The sequence below is a fragment of the Notothenia coriiceps genome, unplaced genomic scaffold (assembly GCF_000735185.1).
Source record: "Notothenia coriiceps isolate Sejong01 unplaced genomic scaffold, NC01 NC01_scaffold00037054, whole genome shotgun sequence".
In the NCBI taxonomy this organism is placed as follows: domain Eukaryota; kingdom Metazoa; phylum Chordata; class Actinopteri; order Perciformes; family Nototheniidae; genus Notothenia; species Notothenia coriiceps.
In genome coordinates this window covers 46,531-70,931 of record NW_011369755.1, presented here as the reverse complement: position 1 = coordinate 70,931, position 24,401 = coordinate 46,531, and the positions used below count along the sequence as shown (strand labels likewise).

At 42.1% G+C, this 24,401-nt stretch overlaps 1 protein-coding gene across 3 annotated transcripts in view; it reads left to right on the top strand.

Moving 5' to 3' along the window:
• Positions 1-1,425: 1,425 nt before the first annotated feature.
• Positions 1,426-24,401, top strand: part of LOC104964292 (pre-B-cell leukemia transcription factor 1) — a 68,138-nt gene continuing 45,162 nt past the window's right edge. For 2 of the 3 annotated variants that reach the window (XM_010793035.1, XM_010793036.1), the window contains exons 1-2: positions 1,426-2,003; positions 2,767-2,840. In XM_010793035.1, coding sequence (XP_010791337.1) covers positions 1,816-2,003; positions 2,767-2,840 — 262 coding nt within the window. In that variant the 5' untranslated portion in view covers positions 1,426-1,815. The remainder of the gene's footprint in view (positions 2,004-2,766; positions 2,841-24,401) is intronic. The other variant, XM_010793034.1, reaches the window with a different exon arrangement.

Here is a 24,401-nt window from a genome sequence, read left to right as displayed (position 1 = left end):
ACTCTTGTATTTACCATAATATTATGTGTGTCACACATGTATACATGCATGCTGATGATTTGCACAGCACTGTTCATACTTTAGTTCCACACTGGAGCTCTATTTCTCTGCCTCTCCTCCTCCTCCTCCTCCTCCTCCTCCTCCTCCTCCTCTCTTCCCTCTGAATGGCTCTCAGTGGCGGAGAGGAGCCGCGGCAGTGAGGCAGCTCTGGGCCTGAAGGGCACTTTTCAGCCTGGCCAGACACACTCGGGCCTTGCTGCTTGGCTGCGCAACATGGGTCACCGCCTTACATTAGGAGGACCCTGCCAGAGCCAGCCAAGCGCAGCCCTGCAACATACCTGAAAATGAATGTCTCTGCTCCCATTCCTCCTGCAACAAAAACAAGCGTGTCTGATTGTGCTCAGAAATGAAATACGAGCATCACAGAGGTGCTTTACATAAAGATGGATCATCAGAGGATGGATTTCCAACCATAAATTACATTATCTTTGTAATGATTATAACAAACTACAGGGCTGGCCAGTAGTTTGGGTTATATCTTAGCACAGCGTGGAGATGAAATGTTCTCATGTCGAGCGCCTAGGTGCATGGCTGGATCAAGAGGGGGGGGTGGCCAGAGCCCTGTAACAATGAGCTTTGACCCCCCTGTAATACAATGTTAGGTAGCATTGTGCTGTAAGTAGCTGAAGTTATCTGGAATGTATTTTGTTTACCGTAATATAATTAAATACAAAATTAACTACTTAAATTCTGTCACTAAAAAACCCACCAATGATATTGTATGTGTTGCTATGACGTCATACAAATTAAAATGCTGAACACTGTCACTGTCTCTTTTGTCCCTCATTAAATGTGCACCGAAAAAATTAATTAACGTTAACTTTAATTAAATGTATTATGTCAACAGAATACACATAACTCTATTAGGTAAGTTGAAGGCGATAATATTAAGTTTAGAAACTAAAATATTTGGTTCAACTTAATATTATTGATTTCAACTAAGCTACAGTTGTACATAATACATTTAATTAAAGTCAACGTTGCAGTTTATCAGTTTGTCCCTCATAAAATAACCGGCCCCAGCATGGCCCCACAAGTAAAATGGGTCTTGAACCGCCCCTGCCTGGGTGCTCCTGCTGGGGTCAGAGGGGAGGGACTGAAGCAGACCCTCGGTGTCAGCCTCTCTTATTTATTTGGAGTTGAGTCTCTATTCATCACCCCGAAGAGTCTCCCACATCTCCCAGCCTCTCCTCTGCATCCACCTTTACTGTGCAATGATCGACGTTTCATGAGAGGCACCTCAAGGTGGGGCTAAATGGTCTGATATTCCCAATCATGTCGCGGAGGCGGAGTCTGTCTCATGCTCCAGCCTGTACTGTACATGACAAAAGCAAAAGGGGGATGTAGTGAGTGAAATAAATCCACACGTCTTATTTCTCACGGCCACTTTTTTATTGTAATTTGGCAGGAGGAGCGGGATCACTGCGCCACATTACAAGAGAAACGTGTCCCAGTTCATGTTCAGCAGCCTCTTTGCGCACACCCCGCTCTCAGTGAAGGCAGCAGCACTTCAGATCAGATTTCACATTCTGCTCCGACCAGCTGAGAGAGAGGCAGCCAGAGCAAGAGGGCTCGGATCTCCGCTTTCCCCCCCATACGCACCCCCGCGCCACAAGCAGCGAGGAACCACCGGGCGCAAATATTTTAAACACCACTGGGATTTTTTCCCCTTTCTTTTTTTCCTCCTTTTTATGCATGTTTGCAGGATTTCAGCAGCGAGAGCTCCACTGAGAATTAGATAAGAGCGAGGAAGAGATGGACGAGCAGACGCGGCTGATGCACTCTCACTCCGGGGTAGGCATGGCAGGGCACCCCGGCCTGCCGCAGCACATGCAGGAAGGCACCGGAGGGTCGGACGGCGACGGGAGGAAACAGGACATTGGAGACATTTTACAGCAAATTATGACCATCACGGACCAGAGCCTGGACGAAGCGCAAGCCAGGTAAACATGTCCATCCGGGGAGAGGCGGCAAAAAACTATGCGCACATTAAAAAAGAAGGGGAAAGAAAAACTAGAAAATATATTTTAGATGTTTTAAATCTGCAATAAAGTGGATTGTAAATGGGAGTGTAGAAATAATGGGTTTGCAGAGCGTTGAGACGATTAAACTGACGATGGCATGCCCGCACACTCCACAGGAATAAGTCGCTCCTGGAAGAGAACATTTAAGTATATTACAGTCAGATGCCAACGTGTCGCCCACGGACTGCATTTTTAAATAACTTTAATAAAGTCAAGGTGCATTCACAAAACCAAAGAAAAATATTTATTCTACATTTGAAATATAATTACTGACTTTAAAGTGTCTTATACGCTTAATTACGGCAAATATATTCCCTTATTTTTGATACTCAATTATTACATTTTGTGTAATCCTCTGAATTGAGTAAAGCTGACATTTCAAATATTATTATTAAAGTTGGTCAAAAAAGCAGTAATCTATGCATGTTTTTAAACCACAGAACACCAGATATATCCAATGAAAAGGGTTCACTTGGAGAACATGTGAACACATATGTTAATAAACAATTTGTATTTATTTATTATAATTTGTATCTGTAATTGTACTTCAGCATTTATCTAAAATGTTTTTTTAAATGGTTAGCATGCAGCCTTGTCCATAATTTAGATGTTTTAAATGTGTGTGTGTGTGTGTGTGTGAGTGAGTGTGTGTGATGATGATGAGGCCACTCTTGTGTTGCAGGAAACACGCTCTGAACTGTCACAGAATGAAGCCAGCTCTTTTCAATGTCTTGTGTGAAATCAAAGAGAAAACAGGTACGTTCACATTCATTCTGCTCTATAACAAGAAATACCACACTGTAGTAGAAATACTCCTTAACAAGGTGAAACACACACACACACACACACACACACACACACACACACACACACACACACACACACACACACACACACAACCACACACACAACACATCACACACACCACACACACACTCACACACACACTCACTACTTCCTCACTAATGGTAGCTACAAAAACCCAGTCAAGGCTCTGTGTGGGCTAGTTGACCATGAAAGGGTAACTTGCTCATCCAGATCTGCAGAACCTGGTGTAGGGATATTGCCGTCACAACACAATCCAGAATCATAAATGTCCTGACACTTGTTTCCTCCTTGCTCATAAAGTCTGTTTAACTCTTCACACAAAACCGGAACTGTGGACATTACTTCCAGCGGTCCTTATCAATTATCATGTCAAAAAAAGAATGAGGTTTTTTTTTGTAATGCTATTGTGCAATAATAGAGAAAAAAATGGTCACAAGCATGTTGATGTCTCCCCTTGTGAGCTAACTGTCAAGTCTGGTGAATACGCATCTTTCTATTGCGTATTGTGTCTCTCTATTAAAGCGGTTGGGAGGGAGCGTGTCAGCAGAATAATTGCTAGGAGAGAAATAACGTAACACAGGAGGCGTACAGTAAGTCATGTTTCCAAATCAGTTTCCTTGTGACATTTCTGAAATTGGAACAAATGGAATTCAGTGCACTTCAGACTGATAGCTCATCTTTTTATTTCCTGTCTTTAGACTGATAGGACTCTTCAGAAGTTACACTGCTGAGATATATGCTTTCTGCGTGTTTCACACTCATTAGCATGTGAAATCGAGTGGAAAGGATGAGGATGAGGAAGATGTTGCTTCCTCTAAAGTTGCTCTTCATACTTGACCTTTGTTGTGTTGTTTCTGGTGCTTCATGGAAGCTCTCACTGAGGTTTCCATGGAAGTTCACCTCGGCAGTTCATATTGACTCGGCCCCTGCCTCAGGAGGGAGCGGAGGGGGGCCTTTTGAAGCCCTCTGTTGTCTTGGTAGGTTTTTAGGAGGGGGAGTGACACAGTTATGCATAGTGTTTTACTCCCTGGCGCTCCTCGGAGTTCATCCAAAGTTCGGCTCTGCTGAGAGTACAAAGTAGCCTGGACCCTTCCTGCCTGTAAGCCATTCTTCTCTGTTTCTGCTGGCAACCTATAAATACTGAGGTGCAGCTCAGGAGCGTTACACTGGAGATCTGCTGTCCTGTTTGTGGAGACTTTATTAATCTGCTTTGTTCTAGTGAGAAACAGTTCAGACACTTTCACTTAGTTTGGTTTACTTCAGAGATGGGATGGTGCAAATTAATAAATACGCAAGGTAAAAAAGGAAGTCATTGCCAAAAGCATTTGATTAATCTGTCATTTCTGCAACGAAAGGGCGTGCATATTAAATATTTGAATACAGTTGTTAAAGCAACTTCTACATATAGAAGCACATTATCCGAACCCAAATATATATATAGTTTAACATTTACTATATTAATTCATTTTAATTTTAGTATTGTGTTTTACCTTGTGTGAATCTGTACTGTCCTGTTTTTCACTCTCACTCTGTTGCTGCTTTAACTCCTGCATTTCCCCAATGGGATAAAGAAAGGTCCATCTTATCTTATTATAAACCAGCAGGGCATAGATAGAGTTTAGTGTTGATGTTAGGATGTAGTATTCATGAGTTGTCATTGGTTACTAAAATATCTAGATGTTATTTCTATGATCTGAGATGGAACTATAATCCACTGACTCTTATTCTGGTAATGTTTGTATTTCTTAATTTAATATTTATTTTAAAGGTTTGTTAAATTTGTGTTACATTCATGTGTGTTAAAGCATTGGCTACGGTAAAACATACCTCTATAAGTTGTGAGTGAAAACACTTATTCAACCTTTTCCATACCCAAAGCGGTGGCTTTGCTGTCACTTCCTGTAAATACTGTTAAAAAGATCCAGGTCCACATATCACGTCGGTCAAAAAACACAACTTCTCGCGAAAAAAAGTCATGATATGAATATTGTGCTTCATTAGGTCCGCTCCTCCCAGATAGAGCCTGATAAGGAATGATGAACATGTGACCAGCACCCTCCTACTGACCTCAGGGTGCTGAGGCTCACAGTCGGACGTTGTCAGTATTGTTTTGCTCATGTCTCTGAAATAGTTCGATATGAACTGACTGTTTTTAAAATAGGCGCAGCTTGTTGCTCCCTCTAGTGGATTGCTCTCCTTTGGGAATTGATTATTATCTATTCAAATGACTGACGAGGATAAAACATGTTTATTCTCATGTGCTTTTTACTTTAAGTTTTATGGATGTCTGGAAGTTAAATGACAGCTGTGAGGGTCAATGGAGGTTCTAATGATTCTGATGTTGGGAAGTCGGTTGTATCGTAGTATTGGTAGTTCATTTTATTATTGATGATATTGTCTTCTTGGTTTGTAAATACCAAAAATATGTGTGCACAAAAGTGAGTTGTTTTGTCAGTCAAACTTTTTCAAGTATTCATTTTAGTATGATATAAAACGAGGAAAAAATACGTTTTTGTGGCTGAAAACAGCGTATTCTGCCATTTTTCCATGAAAATAATAACTAAAAACTGAACTTTATTTAAATGATTTAAGATTAACAATTAAAACAGTGGCCAATATATCTTCTGTGGATTCACTTATTTGTATTTAATTGTGTCTTTATTAAACAAGGACCATGTATAAAAACACATTATTCTCAAAGAGAGAAAATATGCTATATTATAGCTAAAAGCTCATTTCCATCTGCAATGGTTGCAGTTCTGTACTCTATTAACAAAATAATCTTCTTCAGGTTCTATATACTGACGTTACATTAAGAATGAGAGATGGCTGAAAGAATAAAAAATGTAACATTGTTTTTTTTGCTATTGGAATTATAACGGTATTTGAGTGATAGAACCTGGTCCGAAGAAATAAAGCGTCCTGTCCTACCAACGTTCCCTCCTTTAAATATTTCAGAGTGCATGTAGTCCAACAGTTTCAGCTGTAGCATGTACAGAGTGTATCCTCAGAGTGTATCCTCAGTGTATCCTCAGAGCGTATCCTCAGAGTGTATCCTCAGTGTGTATCCTCAGAGTGTATCCTCAGTGTGTATCCTCAGTGTGTATCCTCAGAGTGTATCCTCAGTGTGTATCCTCAGAGTGTATCCTCAGAGTGTATTCTTAGTGTGTATCCTCAGTGTGTATCCTCAGAGTGTATCCTCAGTGTGTATCCTCAGAGTGTATCCTCAGTGTGTATCCTCAGAGTGTATCCTCAGTGTGTGTATCCTCAGAGTGTATCCTCAGTGTGTATCCTCAGAGTGTATCCTCAGAGTGTATTCTTAGTGTGTATCCTCAGTGTGTATCCTCAGAGTGTATCCTCACAGTGTATCCTCAGACTGTATCCTCAAAGGGTATCCTCAGTGTGTATCCTCAGAGCTGCTTGTGTATATTTTCGGCCCGCAGCGGCTGACAGCACCTGCAGGGACAATGCCAGTGTTGAACTAGGGCTTGAACTCCTGACCCCCTCTGTGTATTTTTACTGGGCTGGGGTGAGGGATGTCCAACAGAAATATTGTGCAGTATAAACAAACAATGGTGCAGCAAAACTCGAGAGGAAGGAACACTTTATTTAAACCACACTCGCTTTTTTACAATTCTTATTCTGACAGAAACCGTCTTTGCCCGGTTTCATTCCAGGCATATTTGGTTTGTCTTTTTTGCTTCAAAGGAATCCTGTCAGACACCGTGCGTGTTTGTGTGTGTGGCATTCCTAAGAAGAGATGAAGCGTGAAAATATATAAAGCATATTAAATATTGTCCAAAATGTGGAGCAAAGGTAAAAACAGTGTGGCTTGTTTTGTCGGTCCCAGCAACGCTCTGTTAGGAGACGTTCCAAAAATATATCCAAACAATTTGACTCTGCTGCTATTGGCCCGTGAAACCTAACCCTTCCACTAACTGAAGGTAACAGGCTGGTAAATATCTAACAACCTAATCCAAGTTTTCTCTCTATGTGTAATATATCTTTGTAAAAACACTGATACTTTTAACAGTTTTCTCCTCACCATCAGTTTTTTATGATTGATGAAAAGGCTTCTTTAGATAAGCAAATGCTTGACAAACTGATTTGGAAAATGAGCCGCCTTGACCTCTGTAAACACTTCACCAACATAATAAATCTCGGCGGTGTCAAACAGAACCACTCCTTGACTGAGCGGCTCAGTAAATGTGCTGCTTTGACTTAATGTTTGATTTTTTCCCCTCTCAACCTCAACAAAAGGCCGGCTTTCTTGTGGCCCCGTGTTTGTGTAGTGTAAGGTTTCAGGCCTAAGGGATCCTCCATTTATAAAAATGACTGGCCGAGTGATGTAATGTTATTTCTTGAAGGGTGAAAATAGGGTGTTTTACGGAGGGCAGCGAGGAGTGTTTGACAGATGAAATGAGCCAGAGGTCTGATTATGGAAGGTGCTTGGAAGCCTTCACTACATCGACTCGTCCATTCAGAAGCTCGCCGTCTGCCTGTGTGTTTTACAGGCTGCCCGTCACTGTGTGTGCACCTCATGGGGATCAGGTAGCCCACTGGTCAAAAAATTATCCCACTAATTCATTTGTCTATTGACCTAAAATTAATCCTTAAAGTTTTGATGAGTCATGATTAAAGGAACACCCTAAGTTGAAATTGTAATTGACTTTCACATTTAAAAGCGATCAATCAGCTTGACATTAACAACTTGATTGATATTGAAAATAAACATTAAAGAAACATTGGCGAATAATCTGAATTATTTTAATGAATAACTGTTACCATCTACAGTGTCCAAACTTATTGAGAAACTTAAAATATAATAAAAATGTTCACACTTAGAATTCCTCAAAGTCAAAGGTGTCTTCTTCGAATGAGCGAAAGTGTAAAACCACTGGATGTTGTGATAGAGGATGAAAGGAATCCTAATGTAATTCAAAAATCAATTTTGTGAGCATGTGCTGATGTTCTGGGCTTGTTGACTCATTGTCAGACAGTGAAGGAGTGTGTTAGCTTGTCTGATAGCGAGCTGTGTGACGCTGCCTCTCGGTGGACACACACACACACACACACACACACACACACACACACACACACACACACACACACACACACACACACACACACACACACTCTGATACGTGGAGCTTTGTCTTCCTCTTGTCCTTCCTCCTCCGTGCTGATACAGCAGACTCTCGGCCACAGCTGTTTCCCCAATCTCTGTCCAATCAGCCACCGAGAGACAGCGGACCTCTGAAGTCTGATTCTGCTCTAGGACCAGGTTTAGATTCAGCCGGTGAAGCAGGACTGTTTGATGCAGAGTCCTAATCACAGAATCATCAAGCAGTGACAGCATTGTAAATGGTGTGTTAATACCATTACAGTATAGAACAATGTGCTTACATTATACATTATGCAAATTGTCAGTCGCCTAATTGATACATGTTAATCATATTAAGGAGCTTAATTATAGGAATCTTACTGCGCCGCCATTTGTTAATTAACCCTGACATCATAAGTACAAGGAAAGTGATCCTTTTTTTTTTCTTTTCCGAGAAAAGTTTCTGTACAGTGAAACTCCCATCCTCCTGCTGCATTGTTTTTGTATTTTTAACTTGTATATTTTCAGAATTTCCTGAACTGATGAATGATTTGTCCCCTCTTGGCTGAAGGCCACTGGAATGCAGCTTGTAGAAAAAGTAAATGTAGCTGTGAGCAGCCATGCCAGAGTGGAGATTACAGAACGAAGGCGAGATCCGAGTAGACTCGTAAAAGAGCGCGGGGCTCAATCTTTTACCTGCACGTCGACTCGTGTGCGACGCGCTGCTTAAATATCAGTTCTGCCATTTATGTTCCCGTTCTGTGCAATCTCACCCGCTGCAGGCACACAGTTCTTTTTATACACGGTCCTCCTTAATATGCTACGAATTTAATCAAGTCTGCAAATTTGTTATGCACGTTAAATTGAACATGCAATGGCACATTTCGTTGTGGTTGCCATACCAACCCCCCAGGAGTTCATTTTCTATAATGTAGTGTTTGGAATCTCATTTCCTCCACTTTCCCCCGCTGACGCCACCTCCAGGCTCCGACTGTACGGTGTGTGTGACGGAGGCTCGGCTGCACGGCTTTCAAACACTGTGAGGGAGAGAAAGAGACGAGAGAGGGGGAGAGAGAGAGAGTGGCCTCTCTCCACGTAGTGGAAATGACACAAATTAATATACACTACTTAAACCAGACCAAGATTAATGGTTCCCTTTCGCTGCAGCTTAGTCCCACTGTCAGTTGCCGGGTGCTCGTTGGACAAAATCAACACTAATCAACATTTATTCCACTTTTGCCCTGGGCTCTCAGGAGTCAGGCAGGACTGCCCCCCCCCCCCTTTCCCTCCCAGCAATCCACCCCTCCCTTCGTCCGTCTCGCTACGCTTTTCACCTCTCATCCAGCTCCTCCATACATCACCCTCCTCACACCGCTCCTCAGAGGAGAGCGCCCCCTCCTATCAGGCCACATTAGAGTCATGATAGATTTTCTCTTTTCATTTGCATCTGATATTTAACACAGCAAAGCAGTTGCACTGTCACTTTACAGTACAAATATGTGTGTCTGTGTGTCTGCGTGTGTGTGTGTGTGTGTGGGGGGGGGTGTATGTTCTGTTTGAGTGTGTGCACGCTGGCTTTTGTGTGTGTGTGTTCTTTAAACTGCCTTTAATCTTATCTCAACTGCATTATGAGAAACAGGATATGTGTTCACTCTCCACTTCAGAGTGTGTGTAGCAGGTAGTGTATTTATACAACATGTAGTATTTTAACCACAACTGAAGTCAAAGGTCGTGAAGTTATGAGTATTTTATACAATGTTTAATCCCAGTCCAAATCTCTGTTTCTTCAGTATTCCTTTAATTTCTCTAACTGCCAGCAGCGGCATCTATCCACGAGCTGCTGACTCTCCTCTCAGTAGCAATTCCCCCCCCTCACAGAGCTACATTAAGGATCCCTCCAAGGCTCATAATTGGCCGAGCTAATGCTAATGCAGCTACTCATGTCTTTTTCATTCCACCGGCTGCGATGAAAACACAATCTGAGGGACGATTATAATGAAGAAAGGCCAAAAATGTAACAGTGTCTATATCCTCACTTTAGATGTAGTTCAGACCATTCATTACTGTAACGAACGACTGCATTACTGACATCAACTACTGTTGGTTATGTAGGACAATATCAGTCTTGTTATATTGCTGTGACTGTGACAGATATTACTCACTCAAGCTAGATTCAAAATGTGGTCGTATATCCTAATTTACGATTTCTTGCTGATACTTAGAGCTGTTACAATGAGTTGAATGATCTTAATTGATAGACAAATAAATGATCTCCAACTATATTGATAATCGACTAATAAAGTAATAAAGTCATTTCTACGCAAAAATGGGAGAAAATGCTTTTTTTAGCCTCATTAATATTGAGATTTCCCTTTTTTTGGTTCTTTATCATTACAATGAATATCTATGCTTCTGGAGATATTTAATTAACCTTGTGTTTGAGAAACTCTGGTGAATATATATATTTGTTATTATTAACAGATGTATTGATAATCAAGTTAATAGTTATATTCATTAGGGGTGCACCGAATGGGAAATTCTTGGCCGAAACCGATACCGAAAATAGGAAACAGTTGGTCGAAAACCGAATGCCGAAAGGCCGAAAATGATTAATAGAAAAAATATATATATATATATTTATATATAGGCCTATTGTATACATTTTTTAACAATGTTGTTCAGCTACCTGATTATGGAAAAATACATGATTATGGCAAAACTTAACTTAAATAATAATCACTATTACAGTATGGGTCCATAAAACATTTATTCAGCACTTTTGAATGCATACTGTACATTAATTCCAAGTCAAGTGCATTTTCTTTGTGCATTCAGAACAAAGCCAAGGTGCTTTAAAACTGCATAAACATCTAGGCCAGTAGGCCTACAACAAAATAGTGTAAATAAAGGCTGTAACAGCCAGGCCTTCAACAACAACAAATGCACCTATAAGTTTGGTAACCGAACGTGTTGTTGTGATGACGTAATCAAAACACGGCGACAAGCACGGCGCGCGACCATGCTCGCGGCTGGCTCACAGCCAACATGTCTGCCGCTTGGAGATATTTCAAAATATCAGAGAGAGAGGCGCGGATTGCGATTTGTAAAACGTGTTCAGCTGACATTTCTCGAGGGGGTGTAACTGCAAAGACTTTCACCACTTCGGGATTACTCCACCACTTGAAATCAAAACACCCGGACAAATATGCGGAGTACGATCAACGTAACCCTGTTCTCTGACATTCGATGATATTTTTTGCCGAAAGCCGAAAGGGCCTTTTTAACCATTTTCGGCCGATAATCTTCGGTGGCCGAATATTCGGTGCATCCCTAATATTCATACTGAAGTATAAATAATTCATAAAAGGTTATTTTTGTTTTTTCACCATCATATCTGATCCGACTGTTTGTCTGTTTGACCAAATGTATATTATATAATTACATTATATATTACAAAATATATTATTTATATATAAATATTCAATCTGTAATAATACTTCAAAATACAGGGTGTATGAATGCAACAGCAGGTGTCTCTACTGTTCATTCTTGAAGCTCTTTTCCACTATTCAGAGGCTTTCATTTGTCCAGCTATTGCCTTACCATGTTATTCTTATAACTGGAGCTAGATTTGCTGGATGTATTCCCAGCATGCATTGGGCTGAAGCCAGGTTAGCACCCGACCTGGCGAACAGTCCATCAGAGCAGCTCAGCTTTTATTAAACTCCAATAATCTGAGGTGGATCCCTCCTGCAGCTCTCAGATTTAGAGATTGCGTGTTGCTTTCTCTCTGAAGATGAAATTGTGCAAACAGCTGATGCCTCCTCTGAGTCTTTGCCAAGAGATTGTTCGCAGTGTTGTCCATGTTGTAGCTCTGCACGGCCAGAGGCATTGTTATGGCACCAACTGGCCTCATTGAAGTGACACAGAGTGCTTTGTCAGCTTTGTGTCTCAGGTGCCAACCGTGCGCTTCCCAAAATAAAATGTCATGCAATGTGGCAGCACAGAAAACTGTAGGAGCATGTTGGGACCCCGCGCCTCCCCGAAAGGAAACAAATGTTCCATAGCAGAAATGCATCGTGGTTTTTGGACGCCTTCCCAGCAGCGACACCAGCGACATGGTGGGGAACTTAAAGCGTGGAGAGTGATCGTCTGGGCGTCAGCGGGGGTCCCAGCAGGCGGGGGCACCGAATTTGGAATTTCTCTGCATTGGAGCCTTTTATTCATTTTTTAAGCAATTTGACTTCACTGAGGACCTGTTAGAGTTTGACAGCTCTTTGTTACTTGCACACATCCTCCTCCAGAAATAGCTGATGCTTACTGTAGTTTGCTCCCCTTCCTCTTTTATAAATGGTCTGTCAATCTCTCTCCGCGGTGCAACCGTAACCCAGAGAGTTAACGGAGGATGTGCACTTGTCAGAGGTCACTTTCAGGGTGGAGAGGGTAAGCATGTGTAGAAGTCCCACGCACAGACGCCTTACTGACCTCCAAACTGTGGCCGGTGTCCGGGTCTGGCCCTGAGCGTGGGATTCCTGTTAGATCTCAGTGTGGTCTGTGGTCTATAGCTGCCGTGACATTTGTATGACTAGTGGACTGAAGGTGGGAGTCACGTAGGCTTGAAATGGAAGTCCAGGCCTCACCTCCGTAATGAGGAACCAGGAGCTAATCATGCGGACAAAGGGAAGGCTCCTGTAGCCTCAGACGTGTAATGATATTTCACCAAACACGACTGAAGAGCACAGGTTGTGATATGATCGGTGTTAGAGACTAGGAGGGGGTCAAATGGAGACATTACTATTGTTCCACAGGGTTACGGCTCCATCCAAGTGGGGTAATAAGCAACAGTCAAAAACCACACAGTGGTACAAAAGCATGCTATAATAATATGAGACTGACATTAGAAACAAAGACCTGCTGAGGTCCGACCAAGGACCCACTATAGAAGCTATATAGAAGCTCCGTCTGTATATAATATTTGAGGAATCAAGATAGTATTTCCCTTTGATTTACCAGGGCTGAGACTTATATATATAAAAAATTAAGTATAATATATAAAAATATATAAATAAAGTATAATTATATTATATTATATATATATACATACAAGAAGTGCAAATCCATACGACGAAATTAGCAGTTAAAATAAGGGGCGCCGAAGGAAGTGACTTAGTACACGGATTCGGATGGGTTGATGAGTCAAACAAACTTTTAAACGTGACTTTGACACAGGATGAACAGTTTCAGTTACGTCTTAAAATTCTGCTGTAATGTTGATAAAGTTTATATGATCTAAAAACATAAAGCCTGCTATAGATCCTGCCATTCATTGTAATTGGCACAATTAAGGGATTTCTTGTCACAAAGATCAAACCTTAAATACCAAGCGTGCTACAATAGTCAGACATTTAGTAGATTTATTGATGGACAAAAGTGTAATCCATAAAGATACACACTCACTTTGTGTTGAACAAAAGAAGCATTATAAAAACATCAACAATGAAACAGAGTTCTTTTTTGGAAATTCTTTGCACGAAACGAAAATGAATCAATCAAATCAATTAATTGGGAGACACTAGTTAGTTTTGGTTCGAGAAGCCAACTGGCCACCCTGACATTGTTCTCCTGCTGATGAATGCACATGGCTGCTGTACAGAGATTGTGTTGATAAGTTAATATTCCGACAACAGAGATGAGATAAAGAGGTTTTAGGAGTTTGGAGGATAGCGTAACCTTGATAAAACGCTCATCTCAGTGACATTGATTTTCACCATCCATCTTCATCTCATATGAAGTATGCAAATGGTGGCATCGGCTGGGAGTGGAGTACAGTGCTGTTAAATGGCCCATTTCAAATGTTCTTTGTACTATGCTGACTTCCAAAAATGTCACTGACAGCGCGCTCTGCTCATGCTGAAGTCTTTTTGGAGATGCTTTTCCACCTCAATCCCATATATCTTCCCATTTATCCCATGTTTCTTTAACACCGCCATCTGTTCCCATCCCCTTTACTTGTGTGCCATACAAATTAGGTATATACTGTCAGTGTCAGAATGGCTACTCATGAAATATTAACAGCTTGTAGAGATTTTTACATAGCCACATTTCTCTTCATTTTAACAATGTCAGCACAGGCTGCGGAACATTTATTTGTGTGAGTTCAGGCGGGCCATTACCCTACCAGCTCTTTTTTTGGTATGTTTCAGATGATATCCATCAAACCTCCATCCACATGCATGTAGTCTATCTCACCTCAAACATCCTCCCTCTGCAAATGGAAGCGAGGCAGTTTTCCAGTGTGTTTATTTGCAGCTTCCCACCACATCCTGGCTACATGATGTCTGGATACAATCTCCCGAATGTAACAAGGTGTTTATTGCCTTATGAAAGTGGTAATTATCCCTTTATGAGTCAGATAAGACCAAATAACATTGCATTAAACAACATATGGGGAGTTGTTAAAATGCCTGCGTGGAAGGAAAAACCCGAGCTGACTGTGATTAACAATGAGTCCAATTAGAATTCGCCTAGGATCAGTATTCCTCTGCACAAAGCGGGAATGTGTGTCGTTTTTTCCCTATTTGTCTTTAAGATGGGTTTTTTAATATTATTTGTCCAATCTCTTTTAACCGCCGGTCTCCATTCAGCCCAGTGGGTGGGGGTGGCCTTTTTGTTGGATGGCCCCTATAAAGATGGAGCTGTCAATCATCTGCAGGCTTCCTGAGTCCTGAGAGGCAGCATCAGCCCTCTGTGAGGGACTGGAACAATGACTTTTGTTGTGACACATGTGCGTTTCTATTGAGCATTCTGTGGACAGAGTGTTACCCTCTAATTAAATTCATCCCTTCGTTCTGAATGCGGCTGAAGGGAGGCACACAGATGGTTTTCCAAATAACGATTGAATGTAATAATGCAGAGGGAGGTCATTTAGATCCTGGGATTTGGTATGAATGCTTTTTTTAAAGGATCATTTTGATTTATTACAACTACCTCGGCCAAGGAAGTAATGCCTTTGGTTCAGTTTGTTGTTTCATTCGTCTGATTGTCAGCAGGGTTAAGGAAAAACTATTGATCCAATTGCCATTAAACCTATTGGAAAGGTTTAGCATGGGCCAAGGAAGAAACCATTTAATTTTTTAAGCAGAACCGGGAATTACGGGACGGATAAATGGGTAGGCGCTCAGGAAAAATAAGTTTTAAAAGAATAAACATTACACAATCAGCTAGATTAACCCATATTTTTAACATAATTCTAATAGTTTTTGAAAATATATCCAGGTTAATGGATACAAACCTAACCCTAGTTGTACTGATGTGCTGTATCCTAACCCTTCAACCCAACATTAGCTTTCATCCAGAATGGTTCTTTGTTATATGATGTTAACCCAGCAAGTCTTTTCTGAGTTGTTGTTCAGAGTTGAGGGGATGTTCACATACATTTTCTGGAACTCTTTGTTGTCATTCATCCTGACGCCAGCTAAACGCAGCACAAATGTGTTCATGTATACAAATGAAAGAAATGCCTGTATCTGCCCTGTGATTGGAATCTTCTTGGAGTTCTTCTTGGCCCATACCGACAAGTTTCATCAAAATCAGGCCCAGTATCCTTTCATAACATAACTTCCATGGCAGTATATGTGTTATGTTTAAAAAAAGTATGTAGCAATTTTGATAAAATGATACTGTCCCTCAGTATATATTGTGATCGCCCAATCCTACTCGTAGACGGCTCCTTTAAACAAGGCGAAGATGAAGGTGTTACATATTTCTTCTTTGATTGTTTGCAAATAAATAGGGTAAAATTAGTTGATGAGGTGTATCCTCCTCTCTTATCACACAGGGCTGGGACTTGCTCTCCTCTTGACTAATGATGATGTGTGGTACAGGTAGCTGTCAGCGAGGCATGATTAATTAAAAGGGAAACTAGGCCAATTAGTCACATCTTTCTAACTGTGGTCAGTGAGCAAGGCGAGTTGATGCCTCCACACCCTCCACGGTTCCTCCATATACATAACGTGTTGGTTTCTGCAGCTATTTGTGAGAAGTCTCATCCTCTCAAGGGGAGTTTTCTTTATCAGTGTCTCTGCTCAGACTGCCTCAACACAGACCTGATAACAATTAAGTGGCGTCTGCTTTCGAACGGGGCTCAGAAGTATGAGCTTGCCAAGCAGGAATGACATAATGAACAGATCCGCCGCGCCTGTGTCTGCTGAGTTTGAAGACTTGCCACTAACACACAGTCGAAGCTGCGTTTGATTTTCTGTGTTTGTGTTTTGGAGGTCCGACCATGCAACAGTGATTAGCATTGTTGGGGAGTCAGTGGCTCACAGCGCTGCTTTCAGTGCCTGAGGCTTCTCAGCTGCCAGCTGTGGGCCTCGCTGCAGAGCCAGTGAGGAGAGCAGGAATCTTGTTTGTGTTGGACTGCAGTGTTGCTCTCAGCATGCAGCCTGGCCCTTGTCAGCGGCCCTGTCATTTCTGTCTCGGGCCTGTCCCGACAGCCTACCCAGACTCTACCGCGTCACAAAGGCGGGCTCGTCCTGGGAGAGACAGGTGTCAGCAACTCGCCACCCCCCTCCTCGCGCTCGCCGGGCAGATGCCTGCTGCGACGGAGCCACATATTTGAAGCTGAGCAACTGAGAGAGAAGGGTTATCTCTGCCACCCATTCACAGTCGCCACATCGCAAGAGACCCTGGCTCCATCATCGTGAGAGGGCGCTCATGTCAGATATGGAGCATCCACCAGAGTCCCAGTCCAAAGCATTACAGACCGGGCTGCGTCCTGACTGACTGACACGCTGACTGACAGCTTTATTGTGTCCTTTGAGGAACAGGGATGAAAGGCTCTCATGAAGAGGCCTTACAAACACAGACCACACTCAGCCGTGCTTGGAAAGAATGACTTGTTCCTTTGTACGCATTGTTGTTTCTTTGTATAGAGTCCACGTCTTTTAGCTGACAACACTCTTTTTTTAATTGTGCAAAAGCATTAATTGAAGCATCTGACATGTTATATTCTGACTACAAAGCTTCAGCCCCAAGGACTGGGGAATCAGGAATTTCATGAGGAATTCTTCTGATTTTATCTTATTCAATAAAACTAGTGAAATTATAGTACAGTTGATTTTTGTTTATACAAAAATACAGACTTTTTTGACTAATCCAATCTGAAAAAGCTTTTCTACTATGCACAAAACAAACCATTTTGAATGCAAAGTAGGCAAAGCAAAACTGGCCAAAATGTGATCTAATAGGACTGTCAACAATGAAGCAATTGAGAGCACCTCCTGATCCAGATAACCAATGGCCACACCAGAACCCGCTGAAAATGTGCCCGTTGCCTCAAGAGGCTATATTGTCATCAGAACAATAGTCAATGGCTTCCTAGATGGTTAAGTTAGTAACGTGAGTATGAATGCCAGTTACAAAGCAATATCAACATTAGCCAACATTAGAAACCGTTAGATACTGTTCACACTAGACCAAGTCAAGTCTGTTTTATCGCTGATTGATTCCATTTTCATAGTTAAGAAGAAGAATGTGCTATTTAGTTTAAAAAGTCTTTAACCAGAAAGCAATATAAGTGGAACATTTGGGAAGAAAGTAATGAGAGCTGCACCTAGCTCTGTTTAGGAAAGCATTCGAAAATGATGCTTTGTTTCTAGTAGTTAGCGGATGTGTTGAGCCAATGTAACACCATGTTAATGCTTCCAAACAAAAAATGGCTTTTGGATTTTCAAAAGTCATTCTCTTTTACAGCTTCGCTTTACAACTGACTAAAATGTGGGATACAAAGAGTGGGAATGATTCAGAGACACATGCTTAAGTTCTGTCATCTCAGAAGCAAATGTGTCCATATTTCGTTCCTTCTCTACCTGCCACTGCATGACATTTATATTTAAAGAAATAACAGGAAATAGTGAAAGCCAAATGACTAATGCACCCTTCTCTGTCTCTCCTTCACCCGTGTCTCTTCTCTGTGGCTAGCATCCCTATTTTCTCTCTGTGTTATTTCTGTAGTCATCTAAATTGATCCGCGGTGAAGCCAGACAAAGATTGCTGTATATTTAATGTCTTTCAGCAGCCACATTAAGAGTGCAATGTGGGTGTGTGTTTGGGGGGGTGCTCTGACATTAATAATTGAATTGCAGCCGTGTATCTGAATGCTGCAGGAGCGCCAAGTGATGGATATTTTTAATGATATGAAGAGTGAAGCTCAGGAAAGATCAATGCAGGCACGCAGACACACCACACACACAGTGTCTGTCAGTGTGGATATATGGTGCCGGGCGAATATGATTGTGCTCACACACTAATATTGTTTTGGTCCAGAAGCCGTCTGCTCTGATCTTCGGGGCTGAAGGTCTCCGGCCTGAATGACTCTGTCCCCTTTTGCTGGTGCTGTCAGAACTGACAGTCCTCATGTTTATTTCATTTTGCGTCCGGCCTGTCTCGTTTCCCTATCCTCCAATGTCATTAACGCTCGGAGCCAGGACCCTGCAGTGGCGCGCCTAATGAATTCCTCTGCGGCTCCTCACTCCCCACCTAGTTACCCCAGCTCAAGGTGTCAAATTAAAACAGCCAGGGAAAAGAGACAGGAAGCCGCTCTTGTTTGTGTATGGTTGTTTCACTGCATGTATGTCCCTCTGTTGCATTATTTAGTTTGTTTAGGGCAGCAATTTGTTCTAAGTGGTTGGGATTGAGAGAGTGTAGCTTTCTGCCCCAGACCATCTAGAACAAATGAGCAAAATGAATCTCTCAATTACACAATAAATAGAAAAACACATCTCTGCTGTAGAAATGAGTTTGATCCAGATCTGTCTCTGATGTCAACATGCTGCTTTAACCTTCCTTTTGGTTTGTTATCAGTGGGATTACTCTTGATGAAGCATTGTTGCCTTTTAACATTTGGGATCTCCATGATGATTTGGGGAATGAAATGAGCAGCGGTGAGGATGCCTGGCTGACTGCTAATTGTGGCTTATTTAGTTGTCAGTGTGATGAGCGTAACGAGGCCAGACGTGTTATTGAGCTGTGAGGCTGCAGTGGAGAAGCTGATTTGTTACATTTTCCCCACATTGATGGAGCCTTTGTGATGAGCGTTCATGTTTCAGGGAAGTGTGCAGTGTGGATAACAGTCTTATTGATCCTGATCAATTTTACATTGCAACACATGTTGCAAGTAGAGATGTCGGCAATGTAGGGGTCGATACAAATATCAGTAAAGTTCCACAATTATTGATACCACGATTGAAAAAATCCAATATTCTTTTCAGTTCATATTTCCCGCTCATTTTATATTGCTTATGAAGAATCTCGTTTACACAACTGCATTCATTCAAGTTGCTCACCAAAAGCTAAATGATACTCGATAATCTTTTAACAAATTATCACACAAATATAATTGACATTTCCCATTTTCATTGAATAAGGCTTAAAAACATCATAAGGTGAACTAAGGGACTGTTAGCTTGATTGTTTAAAGCTCAGCACAGCTAACGTAACTAGCTTGTTCTGCTGTTTTCAACATCGATTTGTAGACATTTTACTAGATAACTTTTGAACAAATAATCATCCAAATATAATCTACATTCACCATTTTCACTGCATAAAGCTTAAACGCATCATAAAACAACTTATTGGACACTCTGTTCACGTTAGCTGTTATCTCGGTTGTTAAGCTAAGCAGCCATTGCTCACAGCTAGCGTAACTAGCTAGTTATGCCGACTTCAACAGAGGTTTATTGTGTTGTACAGTGTGTGTCCATTTGTGCAGAAGAAGTGACCACAGTGTTGGGTGTCAGAGGAGCAGCCCCCCTGTGTGGTGCTCCCTCTCTTTCTCTGACAGCCCTGCAAGATGGAAAATGGTGTCAATCAATTCATCAGAGCAACACGGGTGGATGTGCTGAGAGGAGAGCCCGGGGCGTGTTAATGGCAGCGTGCAGGAGGAGCGCAGCACATGATTATGCCTTCCTGCTGCTCTAGCTGATGCAGCAGTGCCTTAATGGACCGACTGCCTGTACACCCCCGGTCCACAGCCACTACAGATTCCTGCAGAGCGTCCTTAGCAACCACAATGGCAATGTGTTGTTTTGAAGGGCCTCCTTCCCCTACATGCTCCACAGTGTGCCGTGTGTTCAGACCCCACAGCACTCAAAGTCCAAGGCTTGTTAGACTGAAAGAATGTGCTGCGTTAATTAAAGATGTGTAAATATGCTTGAATGGGCCACATTAGAAAAGATTTGTAGATTCCTCTGAGATATATTTTAATTAAGGATTAATAAAAAAATAATGGGGGTTTTATTTTGCCTGGCAGACTGGATTTGGACATGATTCTGGCGTCTGCTGCCGGCTCATCAGTGGAATATTGAGCACCTCGCCTGCTTACAGGAGCACAGGGAGCCTCTCAAGGTCTCCTGAAAACAAAAGCATGGCCCTCTCCTCTTTGAGGAAAAAAGAAAACAGACATTTACTGTGGGAGGGAGTTGCCAACGCGTTGGTTTAATTACATATTTTCCACCCCCCCCCCCCTTGTCTTCACCCTCACCCATCCTCTCATCTCTTTTTCGGCTGGCAGAGCAGCAGAGTGGCTCTGAGACACGGAACACTAGTTGTGCTGGCAATTATGTTAATGGGATGCTATTAGGCCATGATTCCGTATGAGCGATCGGGGAGAAGAAGAGCCCCGGCGGCAGAAAATGATAACGGAGCGTGCGCCTCGTTGATACCGCTCCAGCAGGATCATTTGCATAATGAACCCTCCCCACTAACGAGGGGTGTGGCCTCGACACTGAGCTACTTAGAAGGCTCCGGAGTCGCAGCGTGAGGCGAGCCGACACTGAAAGCACAAAGTGACAAAAAGATTCATGGACACAAGTCGTTGCGAAAGCCGTCTTGGCACCAATGTAACTGTAGCATGCAAATTCCTCAGTTGGTGTCTTAGGAAACTCAGTTTACAGCCTCTGGTTGGTGTTTCCTTTTATAGGGAGACATGCCAATGCAATTTCTTTGTTGTGCGCTCTTATCCTGAAATATGAGTGAGAAAATCTCCATATTTCTGCCTTTGTGGTCTAATTTAGTCTGGACTGAGTCATATCAAAGGTGTGTTGTTGCTTCTGTGTAGTGATAGGACATACAGTACAGCACAATGTTATTTCAGGGAAAAACATGCTAAAATCTCTTTGACTCCATAAATAGTTACAAATCAAATATTCATTATGCTGCCATTTTCAATGTATTCATTTTCAACTTACAACCTCTCGTTTCCCAGTCAACATTTTCCACACATGCACACACAATGACACAGTGCAGAGATTTAGGCCGTGTGATTCACTAAGCGTTAAGAAGGAAACTACCTCGGGCACCAAAGCCCTGGAGTCCCTCAGCAGCTCAAATAAAACAAGCCGAGCAGGGATTGCTCCACTTCATTTACACTGCTGTTGGCTTAACATGGTAGCCTTTTTCACCACTATTTACACAGCTAAGGTTATGCACTGCTGCTATTGATCCCAGTCCCAACTATTTATTATTAATTTGGCCGCAGAGCACACCATCTTTATTAATGCACAGCTCCTCTCGTCTTGATGTATAATTTGTGTGTCCACGCAGCGTGCGTGTTTTTTTCCCTGCCTGTCGTCTTTAGACACGGCCTCAGGATTTGATTGGAATGATCCTAAGGCCCACGGGAACACATTAAACACCCAGAATGCCCCTCAGGCTGCTCTCCCCTCCTCTCCTTCTCAACCTTAATGAGAACTCCTCCTAATTATTTCAGTGGCTGGAGCGCGGGGACACAGCCAGAGTTAGATCCCCTGCGCTCGGACGTGACTGCTATGCTGATGAAGGCGGGGGATCAATAATTTAGGCTCTAGCCTTAATGGTGGAGTGAGGAGAAAGCGATACATCTGAGTCAGAGATTACATTTTAAAGGCGCTGCCCCGAGCTCCAGCCGGAGTTAACTAGAAGCGTCTGAATGTAAGCAGCTGACACATTTATGTTTACTGGAATCCTTATCGCTCTTCCTCTAAAGCTAAGTCTGTGTCTAAGTGCTTGTTTACCTTGTTTTTGTATATCCCACATTCAATTATTGCAGTCTGCAGAGTCACTCTGGAAATGTCTTGCTTGCCAAATGATTTGCATTTGAAGAACATGGGGATATAATTGATTTTGAGGCATGAATATTGATAGTATCTTATCAGCTCTGTGCCCATCCCTCAAAGCGCTCTGTGGAGAATAATGGTCCTCCGAGCATTTTTCTGGTCATCTCGCCTTAGCGGATGCACACATAATCTTTAAGTGTACAGAGCCTGGGCTCCATGAAGCCCTTCCATCTCCCTCTTGGGAGGCATCCATGCATCTTTTAAGGACTCGTCACATCAAGAAGGCCTGAGCAGAGTACCCTGCAGTCTCCCGCTCAATTATTAAAGCTGGGATTTTCATGCTCTGTTTTAACTTAGCCTTGGACGAGGAGAGGAGAGACACATGCAGAAGACAGTAGCCCAGCCAAGCCTCACATCCCTCCCCCCGAAGGGAGAGAAGGATGGTGACAATTTTCCATGGCAATTTATTAGGGTTTTTTCATGGAAACTTGGAGGAGGTTTTGAAACATTCATATGGATTTCATATTGCAAACATTCCCCCTTCAAACAGAATGATTCACTGTGGGTTGCATTACAGTTTCCCAGCGCCCGCATACGCTGTCACTGCGCGATAGAAAAAAGGACTGCATCCAATTATAACATGGGACACATGTTTTCTTTGATTGATGCGTGAGGGCTGTGGTCGGACGGATATAACAAAGTCCAAATGGCTCGGATTGAAATGTCACTTATTGACTCAGCCTGACAAACAATAACATCAGCGGCAGACGTCAGTGTCCTCCTCCAAGCTGGTTGCCATAGAAGTGGGAGAAAGGAGTTATGAATCAACTAAACAGGAGACAGAAACCAACATAATTCTCACGGTGGCTTGTAACGTTAGAATATTTAGGTATCGCCTACTTTATTCCACTTGGTCTAGATTAGATGCTGCTCATTTTTCTATTTAAGTGCAAAATAAGTCGTGCAAACTCCACAGTTGCTTGGCTGATGGCCATTTCAACTCTATCCATTGTCTCCGTGAATTGCAGCTGCATTTAACTCTGATTAAATATTGATACCCATGTACAGTAAACACTCGTGCCATATTGAGTACTTTATTCAGAGTCAGCCTCCCTCTGCAGTGTGGAATGGGCTGCTGCTACTCGCTTGAGAAATAGGCCCATTGTTTCTGGGCTCACTGTTGATTTATGGTGACAAAATAAAGTGTTCTGACACCGAGCTGAAATTAAGGCTCAACCGATTTCCAACTAAGGTGTCATGAATTTGAATAAATCCTTGCGCGGGCGCGAGTCCACACGCGTGTCCTCGGCTTGCGACACACATGAAGCTTCGTCGGCTGTTGCAGTAATTTAATATTGTCTTCGACAGGCATAAATATTCTCTGGTTCTGGAAAGGCAGAGGATTAGTACAGCCTAATTGATAATTGACAAGATTTATTCAGCATCCACAATCAATCAACGCAACACTCGGTTCGTTACATGGAAGCCACTCGTATCTGTGATCATTTGATTTGCACAAGTGTGGGCCAAAGTATGCTCTGCATGCTTTGAGTAAAGGGATGTTAACCTGTTTTTTTCCTGAAACTGTGTCTCAGGCAGCGGCGTTTCCATATGTACAAAAGTGGTGGGGCACATAAAACTTAGATGTCTATATATAAGCTTCTGCAGTGAGGTTCATGACTGGTGAGGCACTGGCACCGACTCTTCAGGTTTACAAACATTATATTTTGAACTAAATCAAAATATAATATTATTTTTAAAAGCTTTTTTTGTCTGATGCTTCGATTAATTTTAAACAGACAGTTCAACAAAAGGATACCCAAAAAATGTAATTTTATCATTTAAATATTGAATTGTTCTCTCTTAGTAAGATCCCATTTTCAATAAAATTGCGGTCTTACCTTGACTTGAAGATGAAGTCCATTTGCCTATCCTTCTGGACGAAAATCTCTATTACTTTTTTGTAAAAGTCCTCCTTATCTTCTTGTAGTTTCAAAAGTATATCATAATTCTAATTGATAGATTTATGATTAGAAAATTATAAAAGTAGGGTAGACATGTGGATATTATCCGGCTGAACAAAACGTGCATTTATCTAACAGGTACGTTTCCCACAGACCTTATTTTGAGCTGTTTTCTAAAATCCTATGGAGAAATCTCATTGTTATTTGTAGAGGGAACCCATGCGCAGCTTACTTCCTGGTTTTGAGACGCGTCTCTCTCCTCCTCTTCACACACCACACTTTTCGCGGCACACATACTTGCAGCCAATCAGAGACTGCCAAGGCACAC